Source organism: Chelonoidis abingdonii, chromosome 10 (assembly GCF_003597395.2).
Source record: "Chelonoidis abingdonii isolate Lonesome George chromosome 10, CheloAbing_2.0, whole genome shotgun sequence".
NCBI classification, from domain to species: Eukaryota; Metazoa; Chordata; order Testudines; family Testudinidae; genus Chelonoidis; species Chelonoidis abingdonii.
In genome coordinates this window covers 79,465,155-79,479,902 of record NC_133778.1, presented here as the reverse complement: position 1 = coordinate 79,479,902, position 14,748 = coordinate 79,465,155, and the positions used below count along the sequence as shown (strand labels likewise).

At 52.7% G+C, this 14,748-nt stretch overlaps 2 protein-coding genes across 4 annotated transcripts in view; one reads left to right on the top strand and one right to left on the bottom strand.

Annotated features, from left to right (window-relative positions):
• TTLL4 (tubulin tyrosine ligase like 4) overlaps positions 1-10,882 on the bottom strand; it is a 32,864-nt gene extending 21,982 nt beyond the window's left edge. Inside the window, exons 1-8 of one of the 3 annotated variants that reach the window (XM_075070324.1) lie at positions 9,392-10,882; positions 7,969-8,081; positions 6,571-6,634; positions 5,358-5,482; positions 3,858-3,968; positions 2,598-2,674; positions 1,484-1,678; positions 1,321-1,403 (exon numbers count right to left, since the gene is read on the bottom strand). In XM_075070324.1, coding sequence (XP_074926425.1) covers positions 1,321-1,403; positions 1,484-1,678; positions 2,598-2,674; positions 3,858-3,968; positions 5,358-5,482; positions 6,571-6,634; positions 7,969-8,081; positions 9,392-10,755 — 2,132 coding nt within the window. In that variant the 5' untranslated portion in view covers positions 10,756-10,882. The remainder of the gene's footprint in view (positions 1-1,320; positions 1,404-1,483; positions 1,679-2,597; positions 2,675-3,857; positions 3,969-5,357; positions 5,483-6,570; positions 6,635-7,968; positions 8,082-9,391) is intronic. The other 2 variants (XM_032779891.2, XM_032779890.2) reach the window with 2 other exon arrangements.
• The window catches only part of RNF25 (ring finger protein 25), a 210,961-nt gene that overhangs the window by 144,431 nt on the left and 51,782 nt on the right, over positions 1-14,748 (top strand). The window lies entirely within an intron of this gene.

Genomic DNA, 14,748 nt, shown 5'->3' with positions numbered 1-14,748 from the left:
GCTGGAAGGACATAATGAGTGGGGTCCCACAGGGATTGGTTCTGGGTCCGGTTCTATTCAATGTCTTCATCAGTGATTTAGATAATGGCACAGAGAGGACACTTATGAAGTTTGCGGATGATACCAAGCTGGGAGGGGTTGCAAGTGCTCTGGAGAACAGGATTAAAATTCAAAATGCTCTGGACAAACTGGAGAAATGGTCTGAAGTAAATAGGATGAAATTCAGTAAGGACAAATGCAAAGTGCTCCCCGTAGGAAGGAACAATCAGTTGCACACATACAAAATGAGCAATGACTGTCTTCCAAGGTTTCAGAGTAGCAGCTGTGTTAATCTGTATCCGCAAAAAGAACAGGAGTACTTGTGGCACCTTAGAGACTAACACATTTATTTCAGCATAAGCTTTCGTTGGCTACAGCCCACTTCTTCGGATGTCTAGGAAGGAGAACTGCAGAAAGGGATCTGGCGGTCATAGTGGACCATGAGCTAAATATGAGTCAACAGTGTAACGCTGTTACAAAACAAGCTAACGTTCTGGGCTGTACTAGCAGGAGTGTTGCAAGACATGAGAAGATAGCAGCCAGCAGCTGGCCAAGTTCCTCACAGCACCCTGCCTGCAAAGCCAGGTTAGGAGGCACAGGACGGTGGGGCAGTGAGGCACATGAGGCTGCTAGAGGGTCACAGACTGGGGTTCAGAAGGGCTAGTGGGGGTGAGGGGGCAGACTGGGCCGCAGGCTCAGGAGTTAGTGGGGTGCCAGCATTAAGCCAGGGCCACATGGGGACAAGGGCAGATGTGCCTGACTGAGGGGAGAGCCTAGGGCTCAGCCAGGGTCTGCATGGGGGAGGCTCTCCAACTCTCTAAAAATCCCCTTCCCCTAAAAAAACCTGTTCCATACTCCTCCTACCCACCCCCAAAAGTCCTTCAGGTTCACTCCCAGGCTCCTCCTCTCTCCCTCAGTTCCTCCACTTCCCTCGCTCCCCCAAGTCTTCGCAGTGCTTCGGAGGGGCGGGGGGAGCGGGAAGTACGGTTCTGTATGTAGTTTTAATGAATTACTCACAGTTCTGTATTGACAAGCCTAGTAAGGAATCTATTTGTCAAAAAAGTTTCCGGAATCTTTTTTTGTTGTCTGTATTTTGCGGACAGGTTTGGAATGACCCAAATAACTAAAACTGGCGGGACTCTGGTGTTATTCTGACAAATAAAACATGTAGAAATTGAAAATCTTATGTGCAGAACTGTTCGTGTTTTGGTGCAGAATTCCCTCGGGAATGTCTGTTTGCAGCCTGCTCCTAGCACAGGACACCTGGAAAGCCCAACTCACCTCTGCACCAGCAGCGGCCTCCTCTTGGGCAGCTGGCTCCATTTGTGGATGACCTGGATGCCAATGCCTCTGGCCGATGCCGGCTGGAAAAACACACACCAGAAGGCATCAGTTTACCTGTAGCGGCAGCAGGGTAAGTCACTCAGTCCCACTTGGTTCTTACTGGTTTCACGATCCACTTCTGGCGGCTACCGCTCTCCTCCCAGGCCTTCCTCAGCAGCTTGATGTCCTGGGGCAGGATGAAGGACTGGGGGAAGAAGTTAAACTCCTTCTTGCCAAAACGAGCCTGCATCTTTGACAGGTTGCGCCACAGACGATCCTTCCTCCCGATTTGAAATGAGCCAGGGAAGTGGTTTAACTGGGAGAGAACCGAACAAACAGCAGTAAGGAGGTGACCTTCTGCGGCCATGTCCCAGCCTTCCCCCTCCACACTGCCCCTAGGCATGGGGTACCCTCCCTCCCTCTCCTCCAAGCCCACCCCCTGAGCAAGGCCAGTAGGAACTAACATCTCATGCTGCTCTTTGGCTGGCACTTCACGGGCTAGAAATTCTGTATCTACTTGGAGCAGGTCTCTCCTGGTGATGTGCATGTCTATCGTGCAAAGCATTATGGCAACTGAGCTGGCAGCAGCCCAGAGCCTGACCAGACTTTGATCCACGTTCGTAGCTTCCCGTATCTCTCGGCATTGGTCCAGTCTGCACCACAGCGGTACCTGGATCCAACTCAGGCTCATCACACAGAAGCTAGAACCCCACCAGCCTCATTGCAAACACGGTGCTGAGCCAATGTGAACAGAGGGGCTTGGGGTCAAAAGGGGCGGGGGTCAGTGCAGGCGACTGGCACCTCTGCAGCCCTGGGTTCAAATCCTGGATTCAGCCACAAGACCGAGGTGAGTTTGGAGATTTCACCCAGCAAGGATCAGACTAGATGCACATGGTACATAGTAAAACAGGTCCCCCTTGCTCTACATGTACCTTCCCTCAAACACACATCCCACCCGCATCTTCCTCCACTACCCTTCGCCTGGCGCCAGTGGCAAGGATCTCGGAGCACAGCTCTTACAGAGGGAGCTCCTGGCTGCATTAGGGGATCACGTCTCCTCTCCCAGGAAGAGAAGCACATGTTACTGCAGGAGTTTTGGGAGAACGGTCTTGATACTGCACAACGTAAGGGTACCATCCTGGCCACGTTCCTTGGCCCGCAGCGATGGTTATCCAGGAAAGCAGTGCAGCTCAGCCAGATGGCACCGCATGCGCTGAACCCCAACGCTTTCATACCTTCTGATGTTCCTTGATGGCTCGGAAGCCAGGCGACTTCATGTGATGGCCCCAGCAGCCCAACCAGTCGCTGTTTTCTGGAGGAGAGGAGACAAAATTGGGGACAAGTTCACCACCAGCCCAGATTTCATCTTACAGAAGGATGCGCAATCACCCTCCCCAACTCATCCCGAGGGGCCCAGCCAGTGCCAGCAGGAAGCAGACATGCACGCTACTGACACCACTCTGGCTTCATCAAGCCAACCCTGCTGGCCAGGCTCCAGCTTTTCTAGGTGGCTACTTTCCCTGTGAAACATCCTGCACTGAGCACACAGACTGCACCTCTCATCTTCAAAGCACCATTCACACATTAGTGAATTCATTCCCACAGCAACCCAGGAAGGCAAACACTTAACCAGACCCCTTTTTACTGATGGGGAAACTGAGGCAGAGAGGTCAGTATCCTGCCCAAAGCTAACGCGAGGCAGTGGGAGAATACAGCACTTCTTGGTTCCCTCTCCACTATACTACAGCGATTCTTTGCTGGCATCTTCTTATACTCCCTATGCATGGGGCTGAGGACAGGTGTCCTGACGCAAGTAGGAGCCCCATGGCTAGACTGGTCAAAGCTTGGCAGGACACACTCTAGGGAAAAGATGGGCTGAATGATATACGGCAGCTTCTCCTTGCCCCCTTGTTTCAGACTTGCATGCCAGCAGAAGCGCCGTGTTCATGTGTTACACCCAAATAACCAGGCACGACCGCTTCCCCTTCCCCAGCGCATAGATGGAACAAACCGCTGGGCTAGGAGATGCAGCAGCACTGCCGGGTTTGAAATTTCGGGAGCCATTTCAAAGTTTTCACGAATGCAACAGCAGCAGCTAGAGGCAGGCTCTGTGCAAGCTCCTTGTGGCTATGCTGATGCACACCGGCTAGTCCTGCTCTGCTCCCCACACAGAGCTCTACTCACGTCCCTCGGCCTCGATCATAACCTGACCTGCGCATGTCAGGCAGAAACAGCTGGCGAAACCATTCTCTGCAAAGACCTTCGCAGCGCGGGTCACGTGCCTGAGGGACGAGGCTGAGACCACGACGTCTATTCTACAGTCACCTAACCGAATTCTAGTCTCCAGCAGCAAAAAGGCCAACGCAGGCCCAGAGCAGAACTGCCCTCAGTTTCCCCCTTTGTGGACAGCAGGATGAGGCGCCTTCCCCTCCAGGCTGGGAGAGGGAGCCCACCACGGTCCCACGGCCCCAGCGCCTGAAACTCAGCCGACTTACTCTTGCTGACTTTGAAGTGGGACCTGCCGATGGTTTGCTTCACAATGTTGGGGGTGACAGTGCTCATCTTCCATCGCAGCAGCTTCCTCTGCTCCCAGGGGAGCTTCTCCACTGGCATGGAAGGAAGTGATTGCAAACATCAGGGACGAGGGAAAACACGAGAGCTAACCTTTCTGTAGCCTCGTCTGTCCTGAAGGAATTCACAAGCTTATACTGACGGGTGAATCGGGGCCAGCTGATTGCCGGTCCGGGGGAAAGGTAAAGGTGAGCTCTGCACAAAGCTCAGACCACTTAAAGTTCAAGCAGGTAAAGTTACAGGAGGGCACGGCAAGGAGGGAGGTAACCGAAGAGAATCGAGTGGGTGGAGCACCACCCAGCGGGGCTCGGTCCCTTACTTCAAACGGACCAATCCATCTAGTGTCGCAGACCCTCGTAGCAAGGTGCCCCTTGTCCTCCCACGGGAAGGCTGCAGACAGCTGCTCCGTGCTCTTAAGCCCACTACAGCACTTGGAACCTTCTGAGCAGGGGATGGGCTGCCAGTTACTCCAGAGCTCTGCCCACCAATGTGTGTAACACCTGCTCTCTTCCCGTTGGCTAACGCTCTAGGGCAGGGGCGGCCAAACTGAGCCCCAGAAGGAGACAGAATTTACCAGCGTACATCGCCAAAGAGCCCCCCATCCACTCCCCACCCTCCAGCCTCTCCTCTCTCCCCCATGCCTCCTGCCTGCCATGATCAGTTGTTGTGCGTGTGCAGGAGGCTCTGGGGGGTAGGGGGAGGAAGGAGGGCACAGCAAGTTCGGGGGAAGGGGCGGGGGCTTTGGGGGAAGGGGTGGAGTAGCGATAGAGCAGACGGTTGAGCAGTGAGCACCCCCGGCACATTGGAAAGTTGGTGCCTGTAGCTCCAGCCCCCGAGTCAGCCCCTATACAAAAAGCCAAATATTAACCTCTGAAGAGCCGCACGTGGCTCCGGAGCCCCAGATTGGCCACCCCTGCTCTAGGGACTGTGATCTCAGACACTATCCTGCATCAGCAGCCTCTGAAGCTGAAAACGTCACATCTTCAGAGAAAGGAGCAAGACCCCCTTGAATGACATTTACTCTGCAAAGGGGGAGAGCTGGATTCTTGGCACCACCTCGTGATCATCTGCTGCCCTGAGGTCTCCCTTCTCCAACCTCACTGCAGAAGATCTTAACCACAGCCATTTCCAACCCCTTTGGGTATTTTAACCCTGCGTACCCGTTTCCCTCAATAACATGGAGCAGGGAGTTCCACAGGTTAATTCTTACAGGAGGTGGGAGTGGCCATTTTGGTTGGTTCCTCTAATTTCACAGAGGGGGTTACTTGTTCTTTTACCCCAGGCTGAGAAGGGAGAACCCAGCCTGCATTACCGCTCCCCACAGTCATTCCACCACACTGCAGCTTCCTGTTCTCTCCACCCACCGCCCGGGCTCCCGGCTCCTTCTTGCCCCTTCCTGCTCTCGGCACTCAGACCCAGCTCACCTTTCTCGTCTCGAGTACTGAAGTAGATGGTGGGAGGCACGGTGGGGAATAAACTGCATATGAGAGCTGGTTTGAGGATCCGCTCTCGGGTCTCCAGCGGCTGGGTCAAACACTCAAGACAATTCCTGGAAACAAAGGGAGGGAGGGAAGGCGAGGAGGGTGGGCTGTTCTGAGAAAAGAGACGTGGGCCTGGCAACAGGCCCAGAGAAATGGGCAGCCTGCCAGGAAGCCAGACCCCAGGACAGCTCCCCAGCAGCCTCTCTCAATACCAGCTCCCTGCAATTCACCCCCTGGGCTCAGAGACTCTGTGATGCAACAGGCATCAGGAAGGGATCTAATGCCCTGAGGCCGGTCAGGGACAGGCTGAGCAGATCGGTTTCTGCTCCAGGGCAGCAAGGGAGCCTGGCTGCTAGAAAGGAAGGGTCGAGTGGAACTCCACTTTCCTGACTGGAGGGGGAAGCTACCCAAAGTGACCTGCAGTGCCTAGATCTGCCCTTTTCCAGCTGCCAGCAGGGGAGAAAGCCAGCCCTCCCGATCAGCCAGCTGCAGGGAAGTTACACTCACGTGGGGCGGGACTGTCCCTCCCATCAGGAGTTTTCACCCCTCACTGGGGACACCTGCTGCAACAGCTCCAGCAGCTTTCCCATGCTCCATTTCCTGAGGGAGTTCAGTGATGGTGGAAGGCAGCCCACTGACAGCCTGGAGCGTGGGGCCCAGTTTAGCCGCACATGTGGTGTCAGAGCAAATGCCCCTCTTCCTGCTAGGAGGCCGCTTCCGAGGGCTTAGAGGAACGCGCCGACTCCATGACATAGTCACTCCCTACTGCAGGAGCCCAGAGGCCAGGCAGGGCCAGTCGTGACATTCAGACTGGTCCACTAGATGCTGGAGCAAAGTGCCTCGCAAGCCCAGCGCCTTGGCCAGTGGCCAGGCAGCTGTCAGGCAAATCCCAACCTGTGCCCAGGAGTAATGAAGGGATGGGAGTGAACTGCAGACAGGTGCTTTACCCTGCGGCTAGCGAGCGGGTGTGTCTCATTGAAGGTATCTGCAGACTGGTCCATATGGGGGACAGAATGCCCTAGACTCTAATCAGCTGACTGATCTGAAAGCCAGTCACTACACGTACTCTGTATCCTAAACCAAAATGGCCAAGGAGCCAAGTGTCTGCTTGAGACACCAACCCTTCTGCTGTAGGGCCCCGTTTGGAGCAACTAACCTGGAAATCAGAGCCACAGAGCCGTTGGGCGATAAGCCTGTGACGGAGGAGCTGTCCGACTCACCTGCAGGAGGAGACACTCATTAGACAAGGACTGCGGGTTCCTGGGGAGGTTGGAGATGAGGGAAAGAGTCTGAAAACCCAGGGCCACCAATGCTCTCACAGCCTCTCCGCCGCCCCCAAGTGATCGCAGGAAACTGGCCAGGTGGATACGCACAGGAGGTTCAAACGATCCCTGTTCAATGCCCCACAGGGCCCTGCAACTACACACAGCCACAAACCACCTCTAACTCTGGGGCAGAGAATCCGAAATACCAGTGTGACACTCTGCACCCACATACAGCAGAGTGACAGGATCAGACTGTATCTTGTACACTGGGTGTCACGTGAGGTGTCGACGGAAAAGTTATGGTTTGCTGAATAGGATTATCCTATTTGTAGGCGCGAAGTATCATTTTTGCATCTGAAGTTATGAACACTGACTGTGTGCGTGTATCTAGGTGTTTGCTGCTGGGGGCTGCATTCAGCAGAGGCAGCACATTGTGAATGGACGCGTCAAAGGGAATGGCCCATCAGCAACGACAAGGGGCCAGGGAAAGGCTTAGCTGCACCTGGTAACTCCATTCTGGTACCTGTATTTTCCCACAAAATGGGCTGGCAGCTTAGCTTTAAACAAAGGAGTTCCCGCCACATGGAATAAGCTATAAAAGGGGGAAATGACATCACCAGGGGGCCTCACACCACACCCGGAAACACCTGAGGACCAAAGACAGAACTGGGGGAAGTGCTGGTCCCAGGCTGGAAAGAAGGAAGCCTGCCTATGTATGAAACCTTGGGGACTTTTATACTATCTGACAGGGTGGGACGCTGCTTCATTCGAGGCTGGGTAGTAACTCAGACACTGGTCAGGCTTTTGACCAGGGCAGAATGAAACAGCTCCGGGGTCCTAGGCTGGAGCCTCACTCACTCTGGAGCTGGGGACTGGTCCTGCTTTGAGCAGGGGGTGGGACTAGATACCTCCTGAGGTCCCTTCCAACCCTGGTATTCTATGACTCTATGATTGTCAGTTCTTGAGTGGCTGAGAAGCCTTCATGCGCCTGCAGCTGGTGTGTCCCATCTGTGTGAGTACAACTCCTGGAGGGGACTGCAGCTTGTCACGGCATCACGGTGAGAGGGAGCCTGGGCTGGTGAAACAGAGGGCTCAGTGGTACCCCAGTTCCACTGGCGGGGAACTGGGTCAGACATTCCTGAGGAGCCATGGCCTCACTCACACCCAACTCTCCACAGCCCAGATGAGCGTCCTCAGCCAGCTCGTTTGGAAAGGGAGGAGAGCACCACTCACCGATCCCCAGTCATGCCCCACCCCTCCCCAGCTCTCCTCGGCACAGCCACACTAACCATCCTCTTCCTCCTCATCCTGACTGCAGCCGTCTTCCAGGCCATCAGGAAGCTCTTCTTCTGCATCGGCTTCGGGCTCTCCGGGGTCGAGCAGGGGCAGGTTGACGGCCACCCTGGAACACAACAAAGAGTAAAGTCCATCCATGCAGCAGCACATGCAGCTTGTCTTCATCACAGCACCACAGAGGCATCCGCGCAGCCCTTGAGAAGGATCTCTGCCACGTGCCTGGGCTGATGTATATGACACCAAGGCGGGGCGACTAGAGTGTGACACCTGGGGTTCTATGGCTGCCCCTCTCTATCTTTGCTACACAGATCCCCAGGGCACCTCCAAGACTCAGACGAGGGGAAGGGACACAGGGGCAGCACTTCAAGGAAGGCAAGGTACTTGTTGTGACATTACATCCCATATTCATCACAGAAATATGGCTCAGATATGAATATGGCATAATATGTACTTTATGCTGGCACCGAGACACACGCTGAGACACACGTGCTCGGTTTTCAGACACGCTTTGGCACCAGTGTCCTGAGAAATGAGCAAACAGCTACAGGAACCCCCTTTACTGGAGCAAAGACAAGCAAATGCCCCTGACTGCAAAGGCTGAACATCCTCCGCACATGGGAAGCGAAGTGAGCCTGGCAGATCACTGGGGAAGCTGCAAAGGGAGCGAGGTCTCTTTGATCCGGGATTTGGTCCTGAAGCTTTACCCACCACTTGACAGTTCACCTGCCACTCGTCCCTGCAGAGAGACAGGTTCTCCGAAGCTCAGGGCACTTCCCTCTCATCATTAGCAGGTCCAATTAAACAGTTGCCTCTGTCTAAATGTTTGTTATTAGCACAGGAGACCAACCTAAGCAACCCCGTCTGCACCACAGGGCTACTGGTTCTTAGTACAGGTCAGGGAGCTGCTACCGCACACAGGCATTAGTGCTTGAAAAAAGCCGCTGAGCCAGCTGGCAGCTGCCTAATGCCATGCTGCAGCAGTGATACCTACTTAGTACGCAGACAGCTCTTCCCAAAGGGGAGGCCATATAACTGACAGAGGGGGAAACCGAGGCACAGATGGGCAGTGAAGAGACTGGCTCAAGATCACACAGGGAGTTAGGGGCAGAACCAGGGACAGAAGCCAGGCATGCTGGCCAATTCCCGGTCTGGGGCACACGGCTTCTCTCAGTTCGACAGCTGTAACAGATCGTGGCACACAGCAACAGTGCTCCGAGGTAACCTGCTGCATTCTCAAGCAACCAGCTGCCCAGAAGCGTCCACACCCGAGTAGGGATCTGGAACGGCTCTCAGGACACAGAGAAACGCAGGCTATGCCTGATGAGACATGCAGAGGGCACCAAGGCTGCGGCAGCCCAGCTGACCCCCCAACCCCACAAAGGAGAGATCACAGAGAACTTTTACCAGGGTACTCACTCTGGCTCTCTCAGGGGAGCGGCCTGCTCCCACTTCGCATCCTTGCTCAGCTGGATGGTGGACATCTGAGCTGCTACCGTGGAGATGTCAGCATGGTGGGCTGGCTTGGTTTTCCCCACCTGGTCTCCACTGCTCAGGCCCAGGAAGTTCACAGTCCGACAAGGCGCACTGGGGTCTGAAGAGTCAGAATTGGAGGCTAAGAGGCGAACGCTTATTCGTTTAGTGCAGACGCTGGCACCATTGGGGCCAGCCAGGCTCAGGTTACCACTTAGGCACCGGTTACCCAGCTCCAAGTTCAAGGGGGCGGCCGTTTCTTTTGGGCTCAGCTGGGCGAGGAGATGCTGTTTCCAGCGGCTGTTCCTATTGAATAGGTTGTACTGGAAGCCCGTGTTCATGAGGCAGGAGGTCTCAATCCTGCGGCCGAATTCGTTGTAGGTAACCTTCCTGCTTAGTTTCCTCACGGCCTCTGTAAGCCGGATCTCTCGTTCCTTGGCTTTTAAAGTCTGCACCCGGCTCTCACTGTCCTCTAAGTGCCAAGAGCTTTGCTCGGCTTGGAAGGCCGCGTTGGGCTGAACTGGAGACAGGACGGACACAGGGGTGGCTTGCTCCAGCACAAGGCTGTTGCCCTTCCCAGATCTGTTCTCCAGACTCATGGAGGAGCTGTCCCCGGTCCCCCCACAATGGGACCAAGGTATCGCCAGAGACCTCGGGGTGTTCTTCAGTTTCTTGTTCTCTGGCGACTGCAGCGAAGGCACTTTAGCACTGTTTGGCCGTAGGAAGGAGTTATTGTTTAGCACTGGTTTGTACTGGCCGGACGTTTGTTTACCTGAGCCTAGAGGAGCGCATTTCCCCCCTGAGCCGGCCTGCTCCCCAGCTGCACTCAGCTGTGGGAATGGTTCCACCGCCGAGGATGCCATGCCGTGGTCAGCCTGGAGCCCTTTGGATGGGAAAGGAAGCTGTCGGCTCTCCGAAGTACTGGACCGTAAGCAGATGGACTCAAGCCGCTGGTAGGGCTTGTGTCTGAAGTACGAGCGCCGATACAGCAATGTGCTCCCCGCGAGGTCCGGGAAGGGATGGGGCGGGGACCGGGAGAGGGGCAGGCTTCGGTCACTCAGGTGACTGCTGCATAACGAGGCTGGGTACAAGAAGCAGGCGCGCTGGGGAGGGATCCCTGAGTGGATTGGCCTGTGGTCTTGGAAAGTACTCACATGCTTTCTTCCTAGCTTCCAGATGGGCTTCACCTGCTGCTGAGCGAGGAACCAGGCCTGGCTCTCGGGGGGTCTCTCCGCAGCTGGAACGGGGAGTTGGAAGTTGCTTCCCCTTTTGAGGCCTATGCTATAGTGTTCCGGTCCTGCAGAGGCCATGTAGCGCCATAGCACACCAGGCAAGGGCTGACTCAGAACAGGGACTCAGGTGGTCTCACCGTCATCTTCTCCAAGGTCCTGTCAGCCTGCAGCAAGGACACAGGAAGCAAAAGCCTTCAGCTGTAGCCTGCACCATTGGCAATGCACTCCCTGCCCAGCACCCAGGCAAGGTGAGCTTTGTGCACGCTCAATGGATGGTACTACAGTATTAGAGGGGATGGGTAGGTGGGACTCCAGCCATCCCTGCCTATAATGGCTGCGCCCCTCCCCACATTGCAGAGCGCGCCCACAGTCCTTCCAGGGCTCTGCCCGGGCACCCAACTGAAAAATGAATTGCGCTTCCTGGGGCAGGGGACACTCGGGTGAAAGGTAGCGTCTGACGTTCAGGGGGAAAATGGGGTCATTCCTCAAATGCCCAAGAGGGAGTGACCACCCACAACAACATCTCAGCCCCCCCGCCAGGTGTAGGACTGACAAGGAGACTAGCTTAAACCCACCTGTGGGGCCTTGATCTTCACCCTTAATGCCCAAACAGTCTAGCTAAAATCTCAGCTGATGCCACCTTCGTCCCCTCCCCACCCCCTGGTACTCTTCTGGGACACAGGCTGCAGAAGAGATCCAAGGAAATCCAACCAGAAAGAGAGGAACTCGGTCTATTCTGGGGGTTCTGGCACACAAGGCTGGTAACAAAATATTAACAGGTTCTTCAAATTCAGGTGATGGGGACAGGGGTAGAAGAACCTCAGGAAACTAGCTGGGAAATTGAGGGGTCACCCTCAGCATGGTATGAGCGACACACACTTTAGAGCTCACGGGGAGAGACTGCGGATGCCAGACGGATTATACCATCCCCATCCACAGAAGCCCGTGTACAACTTACAGTGCTACCTCCCCAAACAGAAGAGCAAGTTTGCCACCTATCCTTTTGGTGAGAACGACAATTTTAGAAGAAATGCTATTGCTGAAGTGAAAACTACACCTAGATCAGAGTGTGGCTTGACTGCTCCCCTGGGTCGGCACACAGGTCGATTCAGCGTGTTACCCCTGGACGCAGCACACTGCTCAAGGACTGGCTGTTGAAGCTCTCCCAGGAGCTAGCTCAGATGAGAGCCACACAAAGTCACCCACAGTCCAGTGCTTCTCAGGACAGATGGGAAGACCAGGGTAGCAGGAAGCAAGCAGTCTTAGTTCTGAACTCTCAGAGATGGAAGTTCTCTCCAGACTGGACACAAAGTCAAAGGAAAAGCTGGTCTCTCGCACAAAAGTGGATGCAGCAAAGACTAGCTCTTTGAAAGAGCTCTGCCCACACAAAAGCCTTTACTTTCCTAGCCAAGTCCGGGGGGGGAAGCCCCATTTCACTGCTGCTTTGCAGTTTCGCTAGCAGGCACAAAAGAACAGATCCAGTTGCCAAAAAATACAGCCACAGTGAAATGAGTCAGCAGATGAGACATTCGCACACAAGCCTGACTCAAGACTGGGACAATACAGCCAACCCCCTTCGAACACTGTCCAGTTTACACAGGGTGGATTTGATTTAAATCACAAGTCAGGAAGACTCGATTTAATCATTGTTTTCTACATAAAAGTGCATTCTTGATGGTTGTTATAACCCTAATACATATTCTTCACAACTCAGAGATCGAGGTAGGCTTCATTTGTAGAAGGGACACACTATACTCTTTTAAACAGTGATTTATTCTGAAAACTTTTCGGATGAGTTTTACAGCTGTATCAGAAAATGAGGATTGTTTGGTTATTTCATTTACCAAAGGTAATTGAAGCAGATATTTATGAAGTCACTGGGAGATGAACTGTCTCCAGTTCAACAGGTTAATCATTAATATTTGGAGGATTTTCTTGCCATACTGTATCGAGAGGAGATCACCACCAGACAGACATTTACATTGTTTTATTTAACTAAAACATTAAATATTCTGGATTTTTTTCTTCAACAGCAAACATATAATATTTTAACAAAGCAAGCATATGTCCCTCGCTCTCAATTGCAGCTCAAAATTATTCTCTTCCTATCTATTCACCCACAATCTTCTATTCATTGAACTTTCGAAACTTGCATTTTAGAGAGAGGTAAGGCATGCAAAGACAATAGTGAGGTCTGTTATTCGCTCACTCTATATATTATTTATTATTTAAAATATTTTTGCTGTTACAACTTGTTCTCTCTGAGAGCAAACCCACGTTTGGGACTTGCACTAGCACTCTGTGGTATCTTCTATTGATGGAACTGATCCACTGGTAGATAGCGAAGTTCACCTATATCGATACAGAAGCCCTGAACCCATAAAATTGGGTCCTAATCTGAACTATTGGACCATCATCTACAAACTTTTCTTAAACTGACATGAATATATGTTCTCCATTACTTTAGAATTAGAATTTATAATCCTATTCCTGTGAGAGATGCTGAGCTATAGCATCTTAAATTAAACTATTTTATGATAAAATGCTTTTGAATAAACACCTATCAAAAAAATCCGTTTAAAAAAAACATTTTTTTATTTTTAACATAATTATTTTATCCCTGGGTTTTACACCATCAACAGTTCAGCATTCCTGATCTTGCACGGCAGGTCTGGATCACTGGTGTCTCTTAAGACCAGCTCCTGGTCAATGATTTGTGAGCAGAAAAGAGTAGTGGCCCTGTATAGACTAAGTGTGTGTTGGTGGAGGCGTGCGCTTCGTGGTGAATTACTCCCACTATGTCAGATGCATGTAGTGGAAATTTCCGAGCGGCAGGTATTAATATCATGCCAGCAAGAAGCAGGATGAGATAACGAGGTTAGTCATCAGGGAGGAGCAGGCCCGTTCACAGCTGAGGTGTAACACAGGAGAAACTGGTTCTGTAGTTGGCAAGCCATTCACAGTCTTTGTTTAATCCTGAGCTGATGGTGTCAAATTTGCAGATGAACTGAAGCTCGGCAGTTTCACTCTCAAGTTTCTCACCCTCCTGGTTGCAGAGAAAGGCGTGAATGTGTCACCTGCATGTGCTCTAAAGTCTCAGGCCTGCTCTACATTAGAAAATAAGGTCTGTTTACCAACGATCGCTGACCTAGCGCTGTCTACATGAGGACTTAGGTCAGCTTAACTATGTGGCTCAGGGGGTGTATTTTTCCCTGCTCGGGGAGGTGGATTACCCATGCCAATGGCAGTGTCTATGCTGAAGTCCCACAGAGCACAGCGGTGCCGCAACAGCTTTTTCAGTGTAGACAAGCCCCCAGACACCAGAAGACAAAATAAGACCCCAATATATAGTCTTGCAACACTTCATGATTTTTAAGCCAATCTCACCATTTTGGGGGCCTGCCTCCACCTGTAAACACTTACACTGTACCTGGCCATTCCTTGGGGGACGGGGGGACAGCCATACCGAAAGGAGATTCCACTATGATAAACAGAGCAGTGTCTACATTAAACGCACACGCAAAACCAAAACCCTACCAAACCAACACATTCCCCTGTGCACACCTGGGGAGAGGGGGAGCATATGGGACAGATGTTAGTCACATGGTTTAACGCACTACTGGAAAGTGCCCAGATACTGCGATGATGCAAACGAAAGAAGAACTTGGACAGAACAGAATGAGCAGGTTGGATTAAATCCCAAACGTCCGTTTACCTTTCACCACTCAGGAGCCTTGCTCTTTTTAACTGTGCTAAGCCGTTAGCAGGAATTCCTGTACAAAGACACTCAAATGTGGGGAATGTGGCAGGCAGAAAGCGTGTTAAGTTTAGCACAGAAGGAACAGAATTTGCCCTGTGAAGAGCCTTGAGAGCTCAGAATATTGGCAATGGGAAAGGAGCCCCATATAAACTCAAGGCCACTTGAGGAGACAGCTGTTCAGAGATGAGTGGACTCGGTCAGATGAGCAGAGCACCAAGCAGGGATCATCTGCAGACCTGAACTCTCCCAGGAGTTAATAGATTTCATAGCCCTAGTACCAGCACCTCCAGCCTGAGTCCAGCAGCGACTGA